The following is a 20264-nucleotide window of genomic DNA, read 5'->3' as shown; positions in this document are numbered from 1 at the left end:
TTTGCAGACACAATCCTCACAAAAACACGAAATATGCACAGCAAATTTGTTTCTATATTCTTTTCTTTTTTTTATATTTTAATATCATTATAATTTCATGCCTTTTTAGAACGCGTCGTTCACGCAAAAGGCGCAGGAGCGTTGGGATACTTTGAAGTAACACATGATATAACCAAATATTGTGCTGCGAAGCTCTTTTCTTCGATTGGAAAACGAACGCCAATCGCTGTTCGCTTTTCTCAAGTTGGCGGCGAAAGGGGATATGCTGATACAGTTCGAGATCCTCGAGGTTTTGCCATCAAATTCTACACTGAAGAAGGTATTTGGGATTTGGTTGGCAATAATACTCCAATCTTCTTTATTCGAGATCCAATATTGTTCCCAAGTTTTATTCATACACAAAAACGAAATACAGTGACAAATTTGCGAGATTATAATGCATTTTGGGACTTTTTGACTCTCAGACAAGAGTCTGTGCATCAAGTCATGTTTTTGTTCAGTGATCGAGGGATCCCGGATGGATATCGTTTTATGCATGGATTCGGATCTAATACCTTCAAGATGATTAACGCAAAAGGCGAGCCGTTTTATTGTAAATTTCACTACAAAACAGATCAAGGAATAAAAAATTTAGATCCTATATCAGCTATGAAGATTGCTGGAATGGATCCGGATTATTCGACGCGTGATTTGTATAACGCTATTGCAAAAGGTTTATATCCCTCTTGGACTTTTTACATTCAAATAATGACTTTACAAGAGGCTACAAAATGGAAATTTAACCCTTTCGACGTTACAAAAGTTTGGAGTCATGCAGACTTTCCCTTAATTCCTGTTGGGAAGCTCGTTCTCAATCGAAATCCGAGCAATTATTTCGCCGAAGTTGAACAAATTGCTTTTAATCCGGGGCATTTTGTGCCCGGAATTGAAGCTTCGCCTGATCGAATTTTGCAAGGGCGTTTACTTTCATATCGCGATTCACAATATCACAGAGTTGGTGTTAATCATTTGCAACTTCCTGTTAATGCACCGTTCAAGTGTCCTGTTCAAAATTATCAACGCGATGGAGCAATGTCATTTTACAATCAGGATGGTGCCCCTAATTATTTTCCCAATTCATTTGCAGGACCCGAGGAATCATTGAGAGCGTTAAAACTTGACCCGCCTTTTAAAATATATGGCGAAGCTGATCGTATTGATGATGGACCAACGGAAGATAACTATATGCAAGCTTCTGATTTTTGGAATAAGGTTTTGAATGCAGATGAACGAAGAAGATTAGTTGATAATATTGCCGATCATTTAGTTAATGCAGATTTGTTCATCCAAGAACGAGGTATTCGTATGTTTGGAAGAGTTAATAACGATTTTGGAAAAATGCTTTACGGTACATTGAACCAACTTCGTTGTAAACGTGATCATTGCAAAAACTAAAAAAGTTTTGACATTTTTCATTGGTTGTGGTTTTTATTTATTCATTTTTTTTTTTGAATAAATTTTTTTTTTTTTATTTTTATTAAAAATCATTTTTTACTTTGTGTGCTGCATCAAATTTTTGTGCCATTTCATGACTTTTCCTCAATCGATCGCCTTTTGATTTCTTTCCTATTCCAAGTTTGGGCAATCCCTTGTTGAGTCCTTCTAACAAAACGCAAGCCTTACAGGGTTGCATGGAAGATACGAATCCGCAAGTGCTACAAATTCCCCTTTCAGGCAATTTTACGGTATCTTTGAAGGCTAATTGCTCTCCTGAATGAATGATATCCATTATTACCGAAGGTCGAATTTTTTCCAAATCTTTTAAAAAGGCTCGAGCATGACCACGATATGCATTTGGCGCATATATGCATTCTGTTGAAAAGTATACGAGCTTCTTGAAATAAGCGTACATCACAATTTCCTTTTCGTAAGTGTATTTTAATGGTTTAACTCTTGGAATTGCATCTTCTCCTCCGCCACTTGTCTTAATTTCTGTACAACGTCCTAAACGTGCAGTATCTCCTCGTAAAATGTTCATTAAAACTGTTTCAGCGATGTCATCTGCGTTGTGTCCCGTGGCTATATTATCAACTTCCAATAATTTTGCTCCCCGATCGAGTGCCTGACGACGAAAAACTCCACAAAAGGTACAATTGTTGTTTTTTCCAATTGTACTAACTATACGATCCATAGTCCATCCATACAATTCGTCATAAGACAATATTTTTAAGGGCATTCCATAGTCGTCGCGATTTTGTTTAACCGTATCCAAACTATCATCTCGATAACCTGTGATTCCCTCATCGATTGATAAGAGGAAAAGATCTAAGCCATAATTGTGACGTTCGTTGAGTGTTTTTAAAACATATGCGAGCACGGTTGAATCTTTTCCGCCGCTTGCAGCAACAGCAACCTTTTCTCCTTTCTTGAAGAGAGCGGATCTCTGAATGGTGTTGTGAATTTCAAGTTCGAATGCATTGTAGAAACATTCCTTGCAAAGTGCATCGCCAGTTTTTGGTCTCTAAAAAGATATATTTTTTTAAGTTATCAAATACTCGTGCAAAACATTAATGTCTAAACCTTTAATATTGCATTTCTACCACAATTTCCTTTACAACCAACAGGCATGATGTTTTTGTTTTCCTTTGCATATGGAAATCCAAAGTGACTCGTGTATTTGTTAAAATTCAGTTACGTACCTCACTTTTTTTCAAAACAAACCAAAAAGTTACAATATTCAAATGTTTTCAATTTATCAAAAAAGCCAAGAGAAGGAATAAATATGTCGGTAAGTTGTTGAAACTTATAATTATTATTTACTGAATAAAACATTTGCTTCTTTAATATTTGTAGAAACGTAATAAGGTAGAGGGAAATGTAAAAGGAAGACGTAAACAAAGCTTACCGAATCATGAAGATAGTGAGATAAATACCACAAATAATGGTTCTGATGATAACTCACATATATCTTCAGAACCCAACGATAGTTTTTGTGAATCAATAACTTTGAATGAAAATTCTGATGATACCTCACATACATCTTCAAAGTACAACGAAAGTTTTTCGAGATCAAAGTTATTGAATGAAAATTCGTTTGAGAAAATACTTGAGAAAACCGTGTTCTTGGTCTTTAAAAACTATTATGTTATGCTATCGATAGTATGCTTAATAGTTTGCTTATTAGTATACTTTATAGATTTTAAAGGATATTTTCCACAAGGAAATATTTTCCAAATTCCTAAGTCTTCGGAATCTCGAAAGAACTGTTCAAATTTTTTGGAATCGAGTCAACGTTATCCGATGTATAATGCTCGTTTTTGGAAAGAATTACAATCTGGAATTGAACACGTTCAAAATGATGAGCCTCCTGAACCAGCGGTGTTTCTGTTCGTTTATTCTGATCAACACGTTGCTCACAAAATTTTAAGTCATATCGTATCGACAACACTTTTGTGCCTTGATTCAAAGGGAGGAGCAATTGACGTGCCATCCAGTGAGTTACAAAGTCAGGAAGTAATCGACGACTATGGAAAATTAATTGAAAAGTACAAACCGAAATTGGAAATTCAACGAATCATGATAGTTAAAGACATTCAAGAAATTCCTGCGCCTGTTTCGCGAGCTTTTCACTTTTTCTGTGACACAACTTCGCCAATAGTTAAAAAATCCGTTTATTTTTTTACTATGCAAATGTCTGAAATGGAAATCCCTTCAAACAAGAATGCCTTATACGAGACTGTGGAAAATCGTTTACGAGAATTGTGGAAAAGCGGTGTAGATAAGGATAAAATTCAACCATTGATCGCAAGAGTGACTGATAATGTACTTTATATGCGAGAACGATGATTTTTCTTTTTTTCTATTTTCATGAATAAACTCAATTTGTTTTTTTTTTAATTTTTACGAAACGTTTGTTTTTATCTTGCCCGTTTTGAACATTATGATATGAGTACGGTCCTGATCCCATTGCAAAATCTGACGAGCACAGAGGCGATTGACGTTTACCAAACAATCAATTTTTACAGATTTTTTCAGTATAATCACAAAAAAAGAAAACATTAGAGTAAAATAAGCAAATATTTTTAAGAAAACGGTGCTTAGTTCATATTCTTAAGGATAATAATGTAAGTATCGGGAAGGCGTTTTATTAAAAAAAGGGAGAAGTAACAAAATTGCCAACAAATCTTTTCATTGCTTCATCACAGAAGAAAATATAAAAACTTTAAAATTTAATTTAATTAGTTGAGCAATGTCGTGAGAAACTTCTTATGAAATAGTTTCAAAATTGAAAAAAGAATCAAGTCGATAAATTGATACAGCAGGAAGGAAGATGAACTTCTATCGAATTCTATTTTTAAATCGTACATACATTTTCATTTATTGTATGCATGCATCTACTAATGTATTGTTTTATTTGCATATTTCTTCTTTTATTTCTATACTTATGGACTTTCCTCTTTCTCTATTTCAGTGTAAACAGCTAATGTTATTTAATGTTAATGTCAAATAATTAAGCGAATAGTAATCGTAAATCAAGTAAAGAAAGGAAAACAACAGTCAGAAAATCATGGAGGACGAAATTTTTGATATGGAACAGGTTTTAGGAATGGATGACTCATTTTGGTAAGTTATTTTGTCAGCTTAGTTATACTTTTAATTGATAGCTTTCGGATTTTCAGTGTCAACGACAACGACGTGCTAAAAATATTGAAAACATGGAGGTTAACAACTGAAAATGAGGGGGCTGAAGAGCAACAACAGACAGCACAACAACAATTAGGTATATTTTTGTCCATATATACTTGTTAATTGCTCACTACTTACTTCTATATTACTTTTTTTACGAGTGGGAAGTTGTTTATCGTTTTAAAAAGTTCCTTCCCTGTGGTGTTTTGTTAAAATTAGTTCACTTGCCTCTCATGTCATGACTCGTAATTAATTAATGTTCAATCTCAAATTTTAGTGTCATCTTCAAAATTCTTCGATTCTCGAACATTTACAAGACCAAAGAAGAAATCGATGCAGTATCCAGACTACAATTTTCCAACAGTAAATAATCAAGATCCATCACCAAATCGTGCATGTTTGAATTTACAAATCGGCGGTGTATTAACAAATCCTCTGAGCGTCAGTATGATGCAACGGAGCCTCATAACAGATGTAAGTCCTCCAAATTCTCTCGCTTCCAGCCTCTCATATAACGAGTGTGGCAACAGTCTGATTACAAGCGGAGATTTTTCCAATATCGGATGCTTTTTGAATGCAAATAATGAAAATGAAGAAAATATGTTTATGCGTGGAAGTACATCGTATGGAAGTAGCAATCGACGCACTTTGAGTTCTGTTACGGAAAACCTTTTGCTCGAAGATAGCAAAGACAATAGTATACTAAAGACTGATATGCATGGCATTGAGGATCGCTCTTCTGGCAATTCGACTCTTCAAAATTCGATGGAGTTGAATAACGAAACCTTCAATAAAGATGATACATTCAAGGTGCCAGTCAACTCGGGAAATGCAACTTTTAATACTTCAAATGGTCCTGTTTTGAATCAAACCTTTGATCAAATAGCTGGAAATACGGATGGAAACAATACCTTTATCAAAAATAGCACTCATACAGAAGAAAATAGTCTTGATAAGATGAATTCAACTGTTGTCTTGAATAATGATTACAGCTCTCCTGTGCTTAATAGAACAGTAACACAAATTCCTGTCCAATCTACTCCAAGTGTTCATCAAAATCGTATGCAAAAATTTGGAGGATCAATTGTCGTAGAGGACTTATCGCCAATTACAACACATCCAACAAATACATTCACGAGACGCAATAAGACTCGACTTACAGTAGAACAAGATGATGATAACAAGAGGATGTCGTTACAGAATTTCGAGGATGTTGAAAAATCCATATATTTACTTGAAAGTACGCAAGATGAGGAAGGATTTGATGTTATTTTGGAAGATATAACCGATTTGAAGCGATCATTAGATACAAATGAGAAATTCAAACAGAGTTTACAAAACATAAAGAATCGTCATTCACAAGCTAATCTCGAACGACAACAAGAAGAGCAATTCCGAAAAAAAATGGATAGCACAATGACATTAGATAACAAATTAATGGATTCAATGAGCAAAAGTCATGCATCAATGAATTCATCTGGCGGAAGTGAAAGACTTTTGAATCGTCGGAGTCGATTAGATGACGGCATTGTCCTACCAAAGGAACAAGAACAGGAAAATAAACCTACACTGGATGTAGAAGCAGAGAGTAATGGGATTCAAACTAATGGAGGCAATCCCGATCGTGCAAAAAATCGTGATAGATTCAAAACAATGCGAATCACGAAAAAGCATATTGAAGGTATGATAGTAATTGATGGTGAACAACAAAAAAACAATCTAAATGATAAAGAAATTGAATCTGAGGCAAATGAACAAGAAATCGTTGATACAGAGGACATCAACATTGATGATGATCCACTTTTTAAGAAACCCATTATTCCACAAAAGCCTGTGCCATTTCGTGGTCGTTCCTTATCTAAACCAAAATATTACAGTGGCCTTTCGAATGAGAGAAAAGGATCTCTACAACTGCAATTGGTTGCAAAAGCCTCTTCTATTGATCATCTCGACAGCAACCGAATAAATTCTTCTACGGAAAATATCAGCAATACAACTGTTACAATACCCAAATCTGGAATAGGAATTTTGAAATCTCCGATGGGAGCCAAATCTAAATCATATCACAACTTAGTTTCAACGAACAAACCATTATCATCTGCACCAAAATATGTTTCAAGATATGGACAAGCGGCGATGAGATCTACAGCATCTGTTAAAACAGCAGCTTGTGAACCCGTAAGTTGTAAAGAGCTTCATTTTGCATGATATATATATATTTTTCAATCATTACATATTATTTTTAATTTTGTCTTTAGTTAAAAAAATCTGCTAATGCCAACAGCAATCAGTTGCCTGGCAAGCAATTTGTTAAACAAGGTCCTGTTTCAAATACGAGACAGTTGAAACCATCAGCTTATCGTGTCCCTGCTTCTGTGTCTAATAACAACGTATGTTTCTTTTGTTTTTTTTTTGTTTTCAAATGTTTTTATACAATGAGATAAATATGATCGAAAACACTAAATAAGATTTTTTTTTTAGAATTCTACAAAAGAAACAAGTCGCATTTATGGCTCTCAACAAGGAATCAGTAAAAGTGGTTTTGTTCGCCCATCTTCTGGATATCAAACATACAACAATGTCTTCAACAATAACTTCAGAAACAAAAATGACTCCGATCCAGAATCCGGAAGATATTCTCCGAATGTAAGTTAAATGGAACACATTCAAAAAGATTATTTTCAATAATTTATTTTTTATTTTAAATAGAGTTTGTGTTCCTCTTCTGCATCATCACGTGGAAGTTTGCATCAACAACAACAGGAAACGCACAATATAATAAATAGTTTCGAAGACATTAGTGAAACAACTGTTACCCTCAAGAAAGAATCGCTTCCAAGTCGATTAGCACGTCCTTCTGGTTTGAAACAACCCACTGTTGTACGAAGTGGTTTGCCTCGTCCAACAACGTACACGAAACGCTAAGAATATTTTTGTAAAGAAACATCTTCACGGGAATTGCCTTTTATAAAAACATTGTTAAGCTACAAAACCCTGAAAGAGAATCAACATTCATGATATTCAAAACTCTATTATCGTTTCTCCTTTTTTTTTTTCAACAAAATATTTGTTAAAATTTAATTTTAGTCTTTGAAAAATTATTTGTAAATCACTATATGTATACACTTTAAGATGTGACCCATCGTTCAGTATCTAAATATTTATTGCTATAAGTAAACTTTTTTTTATATTACATTTAAGGCTCAGTTTACAGTAGTGTCTTGTCTCTATATTATTTCTTGTGATATGCTTCTTATGAGAGACTTTTCTTACATGTGTTTATCCCTAATAAAAATCAACTTACATTTATATACATATAAATATATTGAAAATTGATTCCTGAACCAATTAAAAGTTAAGCTTGAGTCTTTTGAGATTCATTAAGTTATTGTAAAAGTAAAAAATTATTGCAAAAACGTAAATAAATTTACCATTAGTTTCAAAATGATATACGAAAAAGATTTTTTTTGCTTTATTTAAAGTTTTATTTATATAATTATGTTTATTGTAAATTTTTAACAAAAAAAAAAAAAAAAAAAAAAAAATAAGGCTAAAATATAAGTACAATTGTCTTTTTGTACTTAAATAAATTCTTCGCTATGAATTGCAGTATTCATCAAACTTATTCAAAAAGATCTGTTGGAGACATTAGTATATCTTGACCCAAATTATTTGTTATCGGCGTTGAAATTTCATTAAACAATGTTTCAAGTCTTTTTCGTCTATTCTTCGGTGTAATAGGAACAACTTTTGGACTGTACTTGTTTAGCCAACCATCTTCAGATTTGAAAACTTTTTTGCTAGATGACGCATTGTCACTTGGAGTTGTTGTTCTCTTGGATGTTGGAGTATGTGTCAATGAAGAATCATTTAATTTGTGTATCGGTGAAGTTTCAGGTTCTTTTTTAGGAATTTCTTTAAGGGGAGACTCTGAATTAGTAAAAGCACTCCAATCAAATTTGGGAAACGGTTTTTGCCTTTCTGTCACAGGAGATATTTCATTATACTCATTGACTCGCAAAACATTACTAAAAACATCGTTTTTAGTAATTTCAAAGACACTTTCGTTTGAATTTTTCTTTTTCGATTCGTTCCAAAAGTTAGGAGATAAAAACCCGATTGGAGACTCAGAATCTTGAAATGCTTTGTTGTTCACAAGTTGAGCAATTGGGGTGCTGATTTTTGTGTTGCAACATTCAAGAGCTTTTATGGAAGGTAGAGATAATGGAATTGGAGAATCGAGTTCAGATGATTGCTGTTGAAATGTTTGTTTATTCTGTGTTAATAAGACACTGTCATCCTCGTTATCAACATCACTAAATAAGTCCTCGGAAGATGTACAGCGATTGATAATAATTGAAGCTTTTGGCGACTTTCGAGCAATTGTACTTCCGCTGGAAATAACTATTACTTCTTTCGATGATGCAATTTCTTCTAATTCTATAGAATCTTTAAAAAGATCAATACTGGTATTCGAACTTAGATTCTTTTGTAATTCTTCGGAAATTTTCGATGTAGAGCTCCATGTGCTTGATTCTTGCCCATAAACACTTTGTGTTGTAACTTTACATGAAATATATGGCTGTGTATCAGCGTTGTAAATATCATCAGACTTGTTTTCGAATTGCAGAGGCGACATATTGCAAGTTTCTGCTTCTACAGGAGAGATTTTTGGAATGGAGATTGCAGTATCAAAATTATCAGATAGAGTTGTATCAGAGTTGTTAGCATTCAATATTAATGAATTTAACTCTTTTGTTTGATCTGACAGATTTTCATATTTTACTTCTTTCCAAAATATCTCCAGATAAAATGGTTTTATGAAAGCTCTTAGTTTCTTACGTTTTTCTTTGCTACAAAATGTATTGATGAATTCATGAGGATCTGAAAAACTCACTTCTTGTCTACAGTATTTGACAATTTTATGAAATATATATAAATCATTAAGCAAAGAAGTTTCCGAATTAGAAGCGAATACACAAGGCACCTTTGTGAAGCAGTTTCTGATGATTTTTGAGTCCAGCTCCTTATCGAGATAATTTACTTCGTCTAATACTATCAAACATGAAGAACAAAGCTCTGAGTTTATCTCCAAGAGTTCTTGAAACGTGACACAGATTAAAAAGAATTTACCTGAAAGAGATTTATTGTGTGTTACAATTGCAAAACTTGTTTAGGGGGAAACATACCGTCTTCTTTTTTAGTTTCTTCTTCTTTCATCCCTGTACATACATCTGGCAAGAGGTTTTGAAAGAAATTTACCCAAGTAAGTTTTTTCCCCTCGCTTTTTGTAATAATTATTATCGGCTTTCGACATTGTCTATTCTTATTGGAAACTATTGCATAAATTAACGATATTATTATCCATTCATTATAAAAACGACAATTTGGTCCCGCAATTATCGATCCTTTGTGCTGTTAAAGAGATAAAATTATTAATAAAAAAAATGCATATATAGCTTTCTTATTTGAAGAAACACGACTTACATTTTCATAGTTCCAATACAGAAATCTCACTCCGTCAATTTGTGATGGGGTCAAGTGTTGTAATATTTTTTCATCAACTTTTGCATCAGTTCCTAATATTAGTTTTTTCACGACCTTTCCACACATTATTATTTTGTTTTTTACATGAATATATTGATTCGATATATGGAGAAACAAATTATGAGTATCAGATAAAAAATAGCAAAATATGAATACAACGCAAATATGGCAAGTGATGATTTCGTTGAAGCTGTTTCGATCAAGTCAGGAACTGTAATTTTCTCCGAAAGTGTAGTAATGAGCTTCAGCATCTCCTGAGAACAAAATTTATATCAAAAATAAAAGAAGATTTTATTTTCTGTTTAAAGTATTGAGTGCAGGGAAATTGTGTTGTGAAATTGAATGAACTAAAACAGCTGTCTTCTCGATGACATTATGTAGCTGTTCATTTTTAATGAAACCGCTCATCAAAAAAGCTTGTTTAGCTACATATTTATTTGACTGAATATGTTGTTTCAATAAAAATTATCGTTGAAATATGTGTTTTATAACGTTATTTAAAGTGTGAAGTAGTAACAGTGCGTAAAAGTGCATAAAACATCAATTTTCAAAGAAAATATTATTAAAGTATCAGCAAGCGTCGGTTGTTATTCAGAAATAGTTGTTTCCATAGCAATAAAATGTCGTTTGGAGCTCGAAAAGTATTCGAAGAACCTGATAGGTTTGTTTTTGAAGCTAGTTGGTTCCAAAATGAAGCGCAGGAACGAAAACTTTACCTCTATTTCTATCCTAATGATTCCTCATTAGAGCTTTTTGATCTTCATTCTCGCAAAACATTTCTTCGTCGGTGTAAATTAAATGGAATATCCGAGCCTGATCTTTATTTGGGTGCGAAATTGATGATTTATGGAAGGCAAATTAACGTTATAGACTATGCTGATGAATTAACACGCAGAAAGCTATCCGCTAAAAGGCAAAAGACATTTATTGTCGTTAAACCAGCAGCTTATCAATGTACCGGAAAGATCATAACTTTGTTATATGAGCAGAAATTTACTGTGCAACAGCTAAAAATGGTGAGACTTAATCAAGGACTTGCGAGAATAATCTTAGATGATATCGATATCAGCGGAAATCCAGCAGAGCCGTAAGTTTTATTTACATATTTTTTTTCTTTCTTGATGTTTGTATATTTTGTTTCAGATTTTTAGTTGAACAACTCCTTTCGGGACCTGTAGTTATGATGGAATTATCAGGAGATGATGCGGTTTCTCGTTTGATCAATTTGATTGGAGAACATGGAGACCCAGATGCAAAACTTCCTTCACGTTTATTATTTGGATTAGACTCATTAAGAACGGCTGTGTTTGTGTCGAAGAACTTACAACAAGCGGAAACTCACATTAGGACTTTTTTTGGAGATCCATATGCTCCTAAAGTTGAGTCAACTGAGAATAAAACCACACTTTGTTTGATAAAAGCTCATGCCATCAAAGAAGGAAATGCAGGAAAGATCATCGATGCCTTATTTGACAGCGATTTAAGAATAACAGCTATGAAAATGTGTCTTTTAGAAAGACAAAATTGTGAGGAATTTTACGAAGTATATAAGGGTGTTGTACCGGAATATGTTGTTCGTTTATTTTATTTTACTTTGGATATGTTTTATATCTATTTTTTTTTTCAGCAAATGGTTCTTCAGCTCTCAAGTGGACCATGCATTGCTTTAGAAATTGCAGGAAAGAGCGATAACAGCAATGCGTACTCCGAGTTACGAGGAATTTGTGGACCAACAGATCCAGAAATCGCCAAACAAATTCGCCCTCATACTTTAAGAGCTAAATTTGGGAAAAACAAAGTTGAAAATGCCGTTCACTGCACAGATTTGGAAGAAGACTGTCAATTAGAAGTAGAATACTTTTTCAAAATTATTGAGTGAAAAAAAAATTTACATAATTTAAGAAAATTTAGTTTTTATTTAATTCTAAGTAGTACTTAACATTTGCTACAATTACTATTCAAACTTTCTAAACTATTTCCTTCCAAATTTCCGAGTCCTAATTCTTCGACATATACAAACTTTTCGATTGTTTGTTCTTCTGAAGCAATAATTCCTTCACTCGAGCGTGTTTCCCATCTCTGTTCATACCAATGTGCTAAAAACGAAAATATAACAATGCCCAAAAGCATCAAAATTGAATACATGAAAAACTCGGTGCTTTGATCGTGTACTGGCTTCACTTCTTTCATAATGACGACAATGAGATTTCCAAAAGCATTATTACAGAACCAAGCTGCTGTCAAAACAGATTTCATGCTACTCGGAGCTTGAGTAAAGGCAAATTGTAATCCCGGAATGGATAAAAGAACTTCACCAAGTTGCAAAAAAAGGAATTGCGGAAATTGCCAGATTACGGAGAGAGTATAGTCACTTTTTTCAATAAGAATTTGCAAAATTCCGGCACAAGCGAACGAAAATGCGGCACTAAACCCTCCGAGACTAACGCTGTGCAGAGGTGAGATTTGACATTGATGACAAAATGGATTTATCACTTTTTCAAATAAAGGTATCAAGAGCAGAAGTAACAGTGGTCCGATTGCTTTAATTTGATCTGGTTGAATGTAATAACCGGCAATTGTTGTGTTCATTTGAGTTGCTTGAAAGGTCCAGCTGGAATCCTGTTGCGCAAGAAGTGACCAATAGATTGGTAATGGGATGAACAGAACAGTAACTCTCAGAAACGATCGCACGTCATTGACAAACACATCAGAATATTTTCCAACAGCACTATCAAGCCATTCATTTGATGATGATTTGCCCTTTACTTTATTCCATAATGCATGCCAAACACACGCGATTACTTGACATAAAACGTTATTATGCTGTGGCGTCTCAGATTTATAGAAACATAATCCCAGAAGGAAAATAAACCATGAGGCAAAAAAGACGATGCACAACAAGCCAAACACTGCTGTGTAACAAACATCTTCTTGAAAGCAAGTTGTCACACTTCGAACTTCGGGAGGGAAGACTTTACTTAGAAGGATTCCCAACGTATAAACGAAATAGTAATGACTAAAATATTGGTCCAATTCAGGTTTTTGCTCAGGAAGAATAAATTGATGTCCTCCAAGTGATGTGATACAAGCTCGTAAATTACCATTTCCAATAGATATTAACAAGAGTGATACGTAAACGAGAGTCCTATATAACATACAAAGGAATTAAATGTCAACAATTACATAGTTTTCTGATAAATTTTAACTTACGTTGTCGAAATAATCTCTTCTAAATATGGCACTGTAGTTAAAACGAGTCCAACATATCCAATTGCATATGGAATGTAGAAAATAAATAATGTCTTTGCATTTCCTAAATAACTATCTGCTAATACTGCGCCAAATATTGGACAAAATTGACTAAAAAAGTTGAACAAATGTAAAACGACGCTTGATGCGTCTTCGCTGAGCTGTATTGAATCATGTAAAAAAAGCGCCAAAACTGTTCGTACTCCATTAGCAGCAAATGCTTCAAAGAATTTGGATGCTAATACAAAAATCACAGCTATAGGGTATTTGAAACAATCGGAATCGTCTTTTGTTGGTTTTTCCTGCAATAAAGTAATATAATATATCATAACATATATAATTGAATATAATATAACTTAATTAGATTGAATTCCTAAACAAGATGCTGTGTAATGTTGACACAAGTTTACAATAATAATCATCAAAGTCTGATTCGATTTTATAACAAAAACAAATATCTCATGTGACTGATAACTGACCTATTCCCATGTGATTGTAAACATTTGTGATCTTTGATCATTGACTATACATGAAATACGTTACCAAAGAAGTTACTTCTTTCAATATTTCATTAACTCTAAGTAATCACATGCTCTTTTAGTTTTACTTGGTTTACGATCGTTATATCAGTTATACTTACTACTCTTTGTACAATACATGCATCATATTCTTTATTCGTACTTTCTTTTTGTAATCAACGTCACGAGACTTCAAAGTGTACTCATCATTTGATAAGAAAGTATCCAATAAGTCTACTGGAATTTTTACTTATTTGATAAAGCGTTAAGAAATAATTTAAAACTCTAATTTCTTTACTGATTGCATTTCATGTGATAACTCTTACTTTTATAATTTTGACAGAAAGACAGACAAAAATTGCATAACTTACTGTTTTTGTTGAGCCATAATCACAATTTTTCTGATGCTTCTCGTTTCCAAGTATTGGTAGAGCTGCAAAAAATTTCAAATTTGTGTTATCAACTTTGAGTTTTTGGTAATTTTCCAAAGATAGCTGCAATCTTTTTAAAAAATATTTTAAGAATTCTTATCATGGATTTTTTTTCTTCTATAAATAAACAATTTTTACATCTTTACATTTGTGAAATAGGTTATATACAAAAAAAAAACTTAATAATTAATCAAAACTTACTTTCAAAATCAGTCTTTGTGTTTTTGATGTAAAAATTGTGCATTTTTCGATCTTTAGCTAAACCGTTTTAGAGGCATTTGTCAGAACGTTATTGTCGTTGTTGTCTAACTTTAGTCAATAACTTTATAGTAATATATTTTTGGTATTTAATTAAATAACCTTTTTTTTAATTTTTTTTTTTTCAAACCATTGTACGTATATTGACAATGCCGATGTATATTGTCAATGCCGATTTCTTTTAAAATAAAAATAGGATGAAAAATGATCTAAACCATAGAACGATCTGACGACGACTGAGATGTTCTACAAATGAATCAAGACACGAAAAGACGCGTTGATTAAGATTAAATATTCCATAGTAAATAATGAACCATTATCACTCTCCTGTAAAATTTTTGCTCCAATACTTGGTTTGTGCACATAAGAATACTCTTACTCGTAATTCTCGTTTGAAAAATTCATACAATATCAAAACAGATAGATTAGATAAGGTTTCGCAATGACTTGATATGAAGAAACACGTTTAAAAAATTATAAAAAGGGAGAAATTTTAATCATCTTACAATAATTTTGAACAGTTGTAAGGTTTTACAATATGAAATGTCAAGCTTCCGATGTATTAAAAAGCGATATTTAGATGTATATTAACATTGTTTCTATTCTTTTTGTTATATTCATTTTTTTATAATAGGTAATATGTTGTTAATAGGCTTTGAAAGTATATGTTTGTATTTTAGTTCCGAATTTCAAAATTAAGCAAATGCTCTCAAAATTTTGAATTCTGATCTGATGCATCAAAATTTTGGTTTCTTTTTTTTGAAAATTTCTCGCCTCTGAAAAAAGATACTTTTTCAAATTAGGTAATGCCCGTTTTTTTGCAACGTTTTTTTTTGTTCATGACTTGATTTATATTTTTTGAAAGTCTATTGTCTTTTAGCACTTTCGCGCTGCTCATTCTGATAAATTTCTGATGTTTTTTCGATAAAGAATCACAAAATGAGCCTTTTTCATTCACCAAAAACAAAGTAGTATTTGGAACATATACTACAAAAATACCATTTAAATTTTATATTCAATTCTTTTTTATTTATAGCTGTAGGCAAGTATTTATAATTTTTCTTTTGTTACTTTGTTTTGTAATTATTTTATACTTTTCTTAATCACTCTTTAGATTTAAGTTGGTATGAACGGCAGGAGAGAAATGCATTTTTAAAATTACACTTGAATTCTAAACTTACGGAAATTTTTGTTTGTATATAAACAGTTTATCGTATATTTGTCTCTCATATTACATGTATTATATTTTATCTTATTTTACTTTGTTTTACTTTGTTTGAATATCACATGTTCTTTTCTCGCACGTCTTGCCAAGCAGGAGAGTTTTGATCAAATAATTCGACTTTTCCATAAAATAAACATTATTTATATAATTCTCCAATAAGGCTTGATAGTTTATATGTAATAAAATGTTAATGAAGGACATCTAGATATGAATCAAGTATGATTTCTGGGTTAATTTTGTGTCGTCATAACTTCTTTACTGTTGGTATTGAAGTAATCGGATATACCTAACCAAATTTGCTTCATAACTTTTTCATTCTGGACTATTTAATTAAAATGTGAGAAATGAAGAGAAATATTATTACAACAATTTACACATCTGCTTTTATGACGAAGTTTGCGAGCACCGCAATTGTAATTTACGTCAAATATCAATAAAAAAAATGACGACAGACAGACAGCTTTATAAATGACAAGTTTAACAGTTAGAGGATAAGAGTTCATGTAAAGCAGACTTATGAAATATATTAAATGAGACAGCCTCGTGTGAAAACAAACTATTGTTGGTCGGTATTTCCCACTTTTAATGAAATACATTTCATATCAACTCATGCAGAAAATTTTATTTAATCAAGAGTAAGTTTCCATCAAAACTAATTTTTTCTAACATTAAATCTTACGATACTCTGCTAAAGGTTTTGGGATATTCCTGACAGATCGTGATTTTGCATATTGTATTACAAGTTTGCTCGTTTTGTTTGATGGTTCGTTAAATATTCTTTTTATTTTTTTTTCTCTGGATTTGTATAAAATTTAAATTGCATTAAAAAGACAAGTAATCTGTGAAAGGTTACGTTCTTCCAACGTAAGAAGCTTTATAACATATACTTATTAAGTATTTTATAGTGTTTTACGGAAAACGAAATTTTTTGAAGGGTTTTTAAGTTTGAAAAAATACGGAAGTTTTCTTTGAATGACATTATTAGTCGAAAATACGAAATGATTTCTACTGCTACTGCTGCTAGAAGAAAAAAAATTGTTAATGAAATTATCTTCATATAAATCAATGCTATGACTTCTTCATGGGATGAGAATAACTTAACTTGCTAAGCTTTAACAAAAATGACACGACAATTTTATTTAATTTATCTCATCATTGTTTTTTTACACGAAGAATTTGTTAAATTTCGAATTTTATTTAAAGTGTAATCCGTGCAAGCAACTTGCTGGTCCTCTGTTTTTTTTTTTGCAATTCATATTTAAAAAGACACAAAAATTGTTTGAAAATCTCTGAATTTTAATTGGTGACCGATTGTGTATACTTTAACAGTGAAAGTGTTTCTTGTTCGTTATGCTTTTTTGTTTACAGAAATTAAACAGTAAACACATGTATTTGCATATAAATTACTTTGCTGACTAATTTAAATTTAATTCTTTCTTCTTCGTTGACGCAAACTGAGGAAAAGAAAGGAAAGTAATGTAGAAAATGAATAATAAATTAGTTGAATCTTATTATTTAGTATACAATAAGCAGTTTTCAGAGTGATTGACGAAGTAATTAAACGGAAGAAGAAAGTTTAGTCAGGAACAATTTCTTCAAGCGTTTGCAGGTCATCGCCGTTGTCGCAACATCATTGTCATTGCTACTAACCGTAACAACAGCATTTGTTTTATTTATTTTCATTTCTTTTCTTATTATATTGACTATCTACAGACACTCATCATATTTGCCTTCAAACCAACAAGACTGAGAAAGGCATACAATAGTCGACAATGCAAAATTTTGTTTTTGTTTCACGAAGAGAAGACGACGAAGAGAAAAAGTAAACATACTTTGGTTGTTGCGATGTAAAAACTGAACTAGTTTGTCTTAGCTACTTGTAACGAAAAGATGCTTAAGCAACACGCAGCAACAAAAGTCGAGTAAAAATAAATCATTATAGTTAATAAAAATAATTGAAACAAAAAGAGTTGTAAATTTAAAGAATTTGAAAATATGAACAATAAAAAAAGTGTGCTAATGCCCTTCTGCAATGCTTTACTATTAATAAGTTTGCAATTTTTCTCATGTACGAGTGGGATTACGATCGAAGCGCATATGGAAAGTACTTTACCAAGTATGTATATTTCAAATATAATTGTTTGTTAAATGCAATGGCTCTGTTTTTTTAAATTTGTTATAAACGTTTTCAACTGAATTCATTTTACCTTTTAATATAAAACTATATATTTATTTTTATTTTATTTATTTATAAAAATGAATAAATGAAGTAAATAAATAAAACTCTAAAATGAGCATATTCGAAGTTTCTAATGCTTTATTTTGATGTCTGCAATTATGGAAGAGGAAAGATAACTTATAAACAGTAATAATAGTATAGAGTGCAACGACAATAAATTATGAAGGCGTAACATCGTTTTGTGCTTTACACGGTGCTTAAACATCTTCAAATTAAATCTTTCTTGTTTTTCGTACAATGATAAAACCCCTTTTGTTTTCTTGCAGCAGCAGAAACAGATCAAACATTAAACACACCTTCTCCAATAAATGTTCCTCCAACAACTGTTTCAAATTTTCATTCACATCAAAAGTTTAAGGGCACAAAGTCTACCGTTCCAACAACTACAAGTGTTGATGATGACGATGAAACATTTACACCGACAACTGTTTTTGACTCTACAAATGAAAATTATACATTTAATACATTACAAAGAACAGAATTGCCGACAGACCCGATGCCGCCTTCTTTTGAAAGTCGTGTGAAAAAGGGAGATAGAAGAAAGTTAGTTACGAACAAAAGAGACAAAAGTGAACCAGATTTCATAAGATTTCGTTTGCCTGTCAATGTTTCAAGTCATATGGCACTTGCTAAACAAATCCCATCAATAACATCAGATCCTTTGGAGCCCATTGGAACAGCCGTTGACTATCTTGTATCACGGAATCCATGTTCATGTGAATTTGGCGTTTGTAAATGTTGTACAGGTAATTAATCTAAATACTACAGAATAAAAATTAATATTTACCTACTTCTTTTTAGGAGTTGTCCTGAACACATTCAACTCCAAGGGTTGCGCACATTTGAGATACGATCCTGAACAATTCAGCTTTGAGTTGAAGATGATGTTGAATGATCGTGTTATGTATAAAAGACAAGTTAGTGGCAAAAATCCAAAACCAATTTGTATAAATCCGCGACGTTTGCCTTTCTTAGAAGTTTGTGTAAATTTTTACGATATATACTTTATTGGGCGAAATATGCATTTGTGTATGGAAATGAATGCGAATTTTAATGATTTTGAAGTTTTCAATCGTGATTTTGAATGTATGCATTTTGGATCGTCAGGCGTTGGGTTAGCCCCTCCAGGAGATAATTCTGGACTACCACAGAGCAGTTATACGGGCGTAGGAGGCTTTCAAGCCGAAGTTGATCAATCAGATGGCAGTGATATTGAAGATTATGACGAAAATGTTCGAAAAATTAAAAATAAAAAGAAAAAAAATTAACATTGCTTTTATCGATTTACAGTGAGCATTTAGAATAATACTTAATAAATCTTTTTTTTTGTATTTAAATTATGCGTTTTTTTTCAATTTGGTAAGGAACAATTTTTTAAGAAAATAACTTTACAACAACATTTTTCCCGCAGCATCTTTAGTAATTTCGTCTCCAACTAAAATTTCGCTAAGTTTCAATCCAAAATCGAATGCTGTACCTGGACCACGACTTGTGACTATATTGCCATCAACAACAACTTTGTCATCTAAATAGCTGAATTTAGAAGCAAGTTGATCTTTGAATGCTGGATACGAAGTAATCTTCTTTCCCAAACCAATCGAATGTGACAAAAATGCGGTTGGAGCAGCACATATCGCTGCACAAATCCTTCCTGCCTTTTCTTGCTTTTCAAGAATTTCTCCAACAACTTTCGAATCTGCTAAAGCTTTTGCTCCTCCAAGACCGCCGGGAAGAACCACTGCATCAAACGTCTTGTCAGCAACATCTCGTAGAGAACAGTCTGGTTTAATCAGGACATCTCTCGAACATTTGACAATATCAGTATTCTCCAATCCGGCAACTGTTACTTGAATCTAATACAATGAAAATGAAGGTCAAAAGTGTTGCATAAATTTTTAATATTTATTTACAATCTTACTCCGCAACGCCGCATAACATCAACAGCGATGACAAATTCCATTTCTTCAGCACCATTTGCTAATAAAACCAAAGCAGTTTTGCTACTCATTCTTCTCATTAGAATAAAAACTCTTTTCGATTTGAAAAAAAAATTTTTTTGATTGAAAAAATTTGACACAGATTCACTTTCATTCGTCTCCCTTTGAGGAAGAGGTCACTGTAGATTTCGTATG

The 20264-nt window shown here is 32.3% G+C and overlaps 9 protein-coding genes across 12 annotated transcripts; 5 read left to right on the top strand and 4 right to left on the bottom strand.

Annotated features, from left to right (window-relative positions):
• Positions 1 to 33: 33 nt before the first annotated feature.
• Positions 34 to 1434, top strand: LOC134829216 (catalase-like). Its single transcript, XM_063842214.1, has 2 exons — positions 34 to 40; positions 110 to 1434. Exons 1-2 carry the CDS (start codon positions 34 to 36, stop codon positions 1432 to 1434), a joined length of 1332 nt encoding a protein of 443 aa, XP_063698284.1.
• LOC134832734 (cytoplasmic tRNA 2-thiolation protein 1) lies at positions 1425 to 2635 on the bottom strand. Its single transcript, XM_063846865.1, has 2 exons — positions 2560 to 2635; positions 1425 to 2500 (listed from the first exon to the last, which is right to left on the bottom strand). Exons 1-2 carry the CDS (start codon positions 2605 to 2607, stop codon positions 1517 to 1519), a joined length of 1032 nt encoding a protein of 343 aa, XP_063702935.1. The 5' UTR covers positions 2608 to 2635; the 3' UTR covers positions 1425 to 1516.
• Positions 2636 to 2679: 44 nt separating this feature from the next.
• LOC134830903 (uncharacterized) lies at positions 2680 to 3877 on the top strand. The gene is made up of 2 exons (XM_063844516.1): positions 2680 to 2767; positions 2833 to 3877. Exons 1-2 carry the CDS (start codon positions 2762 to 2764, stop codon positions 3823 to 3825), a joined length of 999 nt encoding a protein of 332 aa, XP_063700586.1. The 5' UTR covers positions 2680 to 2761; the 3' UTR covers positions 3826 to 3877.
• Positions 3878 to 3978: 101 nt separating this feature from the next.
• On the top strand, positions 3979 to 8001 carry LOC134830253 (probable serine/threonine-protein kinase DDB_G0282963). 2 transcript variants are annotated; one of them, XM_063843672.1, is made up of 7 exons: positions 3979 to 4103; positions 4451 to 4602; positions 4659 to 4759; positions 4943 to 6843; positions 6924 to 7055; positions 7147 to 7311; positions 7375 to 8001. In XM_063843672.1, the coding sequence occupies exons 2-7, from the start codon at positions 4547 to 4549 to the stop codon at positions 7588 to 7590; spliced, it is 2571 nt and encodes an 856-aa protein (XP_063699742.1). In that variant the 5' UTR covers positions 3979 to 4103; positions 4451 to 4546; the 3' UTR covers positions 7591 to 8001. The 2 variants fall into 2 exon arrangements, with proteins under 2 accessions (XP_063699742.1, XP_063699743.1); XM_063843673.1 differs by lacking the exon at positions 6924 to 7055.
• Positions 8002 to 8140: 139 nt separating this feature from the next.
• LOC134830513 (uncharacterized) lies at positions 8141 to 10536 on the bottom strand. Of its 2 annotated transcripts, none has more exons than XM_063844020.1 (3): positions 10153 to 10536; positions 9855 to 10080; positions 8141 to 9798 (listed from the first exon to the last, which is right to left on the bottom strand). In XM_063844020.1, the coding sequence occupies exons 1-3, from the start codon at positions 10276 to 10278 to the stop codon at positions 8288 to 8290; spliced, it is 1863 nt and encodes a 620-aa protein (XP_063700090.1). In that variant the 5' UTR covers positions 10279 to 10536; the 3' UTR covers positions 8141 to 8287. The 2 variants fall into 2 exon arrangements, with proteins under 2 accessions (XP_063700090.1, XP_063700091.1); XM_063844021.1 differs by having other exon boundaries at positions 8141 to 9720.
• Positions 10537 to 10649: 113 nt separating this feature from the next.
• Positions 10650 to 12129, top strand: LOC134831006 (nucleoside diphosphate kinase 7). Of its 2 annotated transcripts, none has more exons than XM_063844633.1 (3): positions 10650 to 11299; positions 11356 to 11782; positions 11840 to 12129. In XM_063844633.1, the coding sequence occupies exons 1-3, from the start codon at positions 10833 to 10835 to the stop codon at positions 12089 to 12091; spliced, it is 1146 nt and encodes a 381-aa protein (XP_063700703.1). In that variant the 5' UTR covers positions 10650 to 10832; the 3' UTR covers positions 12092 to 12129. The 2 variants fall into 2 exon arrangements, with proteins under 2 accessions (XP_063700703.1, XP_063700702.1); XM_063844632.1 differs by having other exon boundaries at positions 11356 to 11785; positions 11840 to 12124.
• Positions 12114 to 15021, bottom strand: LOC134831005 (solute carrier family 15 member 2). Its single transcript, XM_063844630.1, has 4 exons — positions 14612 to 15021; positions 14351 to 14412; positions 13423 to 13763; positions 12114 to 13357 (listed from the first exon to the last, which is right to left on the bottom strand). The coding sequence occupies exons 1-4, from the start codon at positions 14652 to 14654 to the stop codon at positions 12148 to 12150; spliced, it is 1656 nt and encodes a 551-aa protein (XP_063700700.1). The 5' UTR covers positions 14655 to 15021; the 3' UTR covers positions 12114 to 12147.
• Positions 15022 to 17776: 2755 nt separating this feature from the next.
• Positions 17777 to 19400, top strand: LOC134829215 (uncharacterized). Its single transcript, XM_063842213.1, has 3 exons — positions 17777 to 18009; positions 18399 to 18878; positions 18934 to 19400. The coding sequence occupies exons 1-3, from the start codon at positions 17889 to 17891 to the stop codon at positions 19398 to 19400; spliced, it is 1068 nt and encodes a 355-aa protein (XP_063698283.1). The 5' UTR covers positions 17777 to 17888.
• On the bottom strand, positions 19392 to 20237 carry LOC134830143 (protein dj-1beta-like). The gene is made up of 2 exons (XM_063843531.1): positions 20051 to 20237; positions 19392 to 19985 (listed from the first exon to the last, which is right to left on the bottom strand). The coding sequence occupies exons 1-2, from the start codon at positions 20147 to 20149 to the stop codon at positions 19521 to 19523; spliced, it is 564 nt and encodes a 187-aa protein (XP_063699601.1). The 5' UTR covers positions 20150 to 20237; the 3' UTR covers positions 19392 to 19520.
• Positions 20238 to 20264: the final 27 nt, after the last annotated feature.

This window comes from Culicoides brevitarsis, chromosome 2, assembly GCF_036172545.1.
Source record: "Culicoides brevitarsis isolate CSIRO-B50_1 chromosome 2, AGI_CSIRO_Cbre_v1, whole genome shotgun sequence".
NCBI lineage: Eukaryota > Metazoa > Arthropoda > Insecta > Diptera > Ceratopogonidae > Culicoides > Culicoides brevitarsis.
The sequence above is the reverse complement of the archived record's forward strand: the minus strand, read 5'-3'. Positions and strand labels throughout refer to the sequence as shown.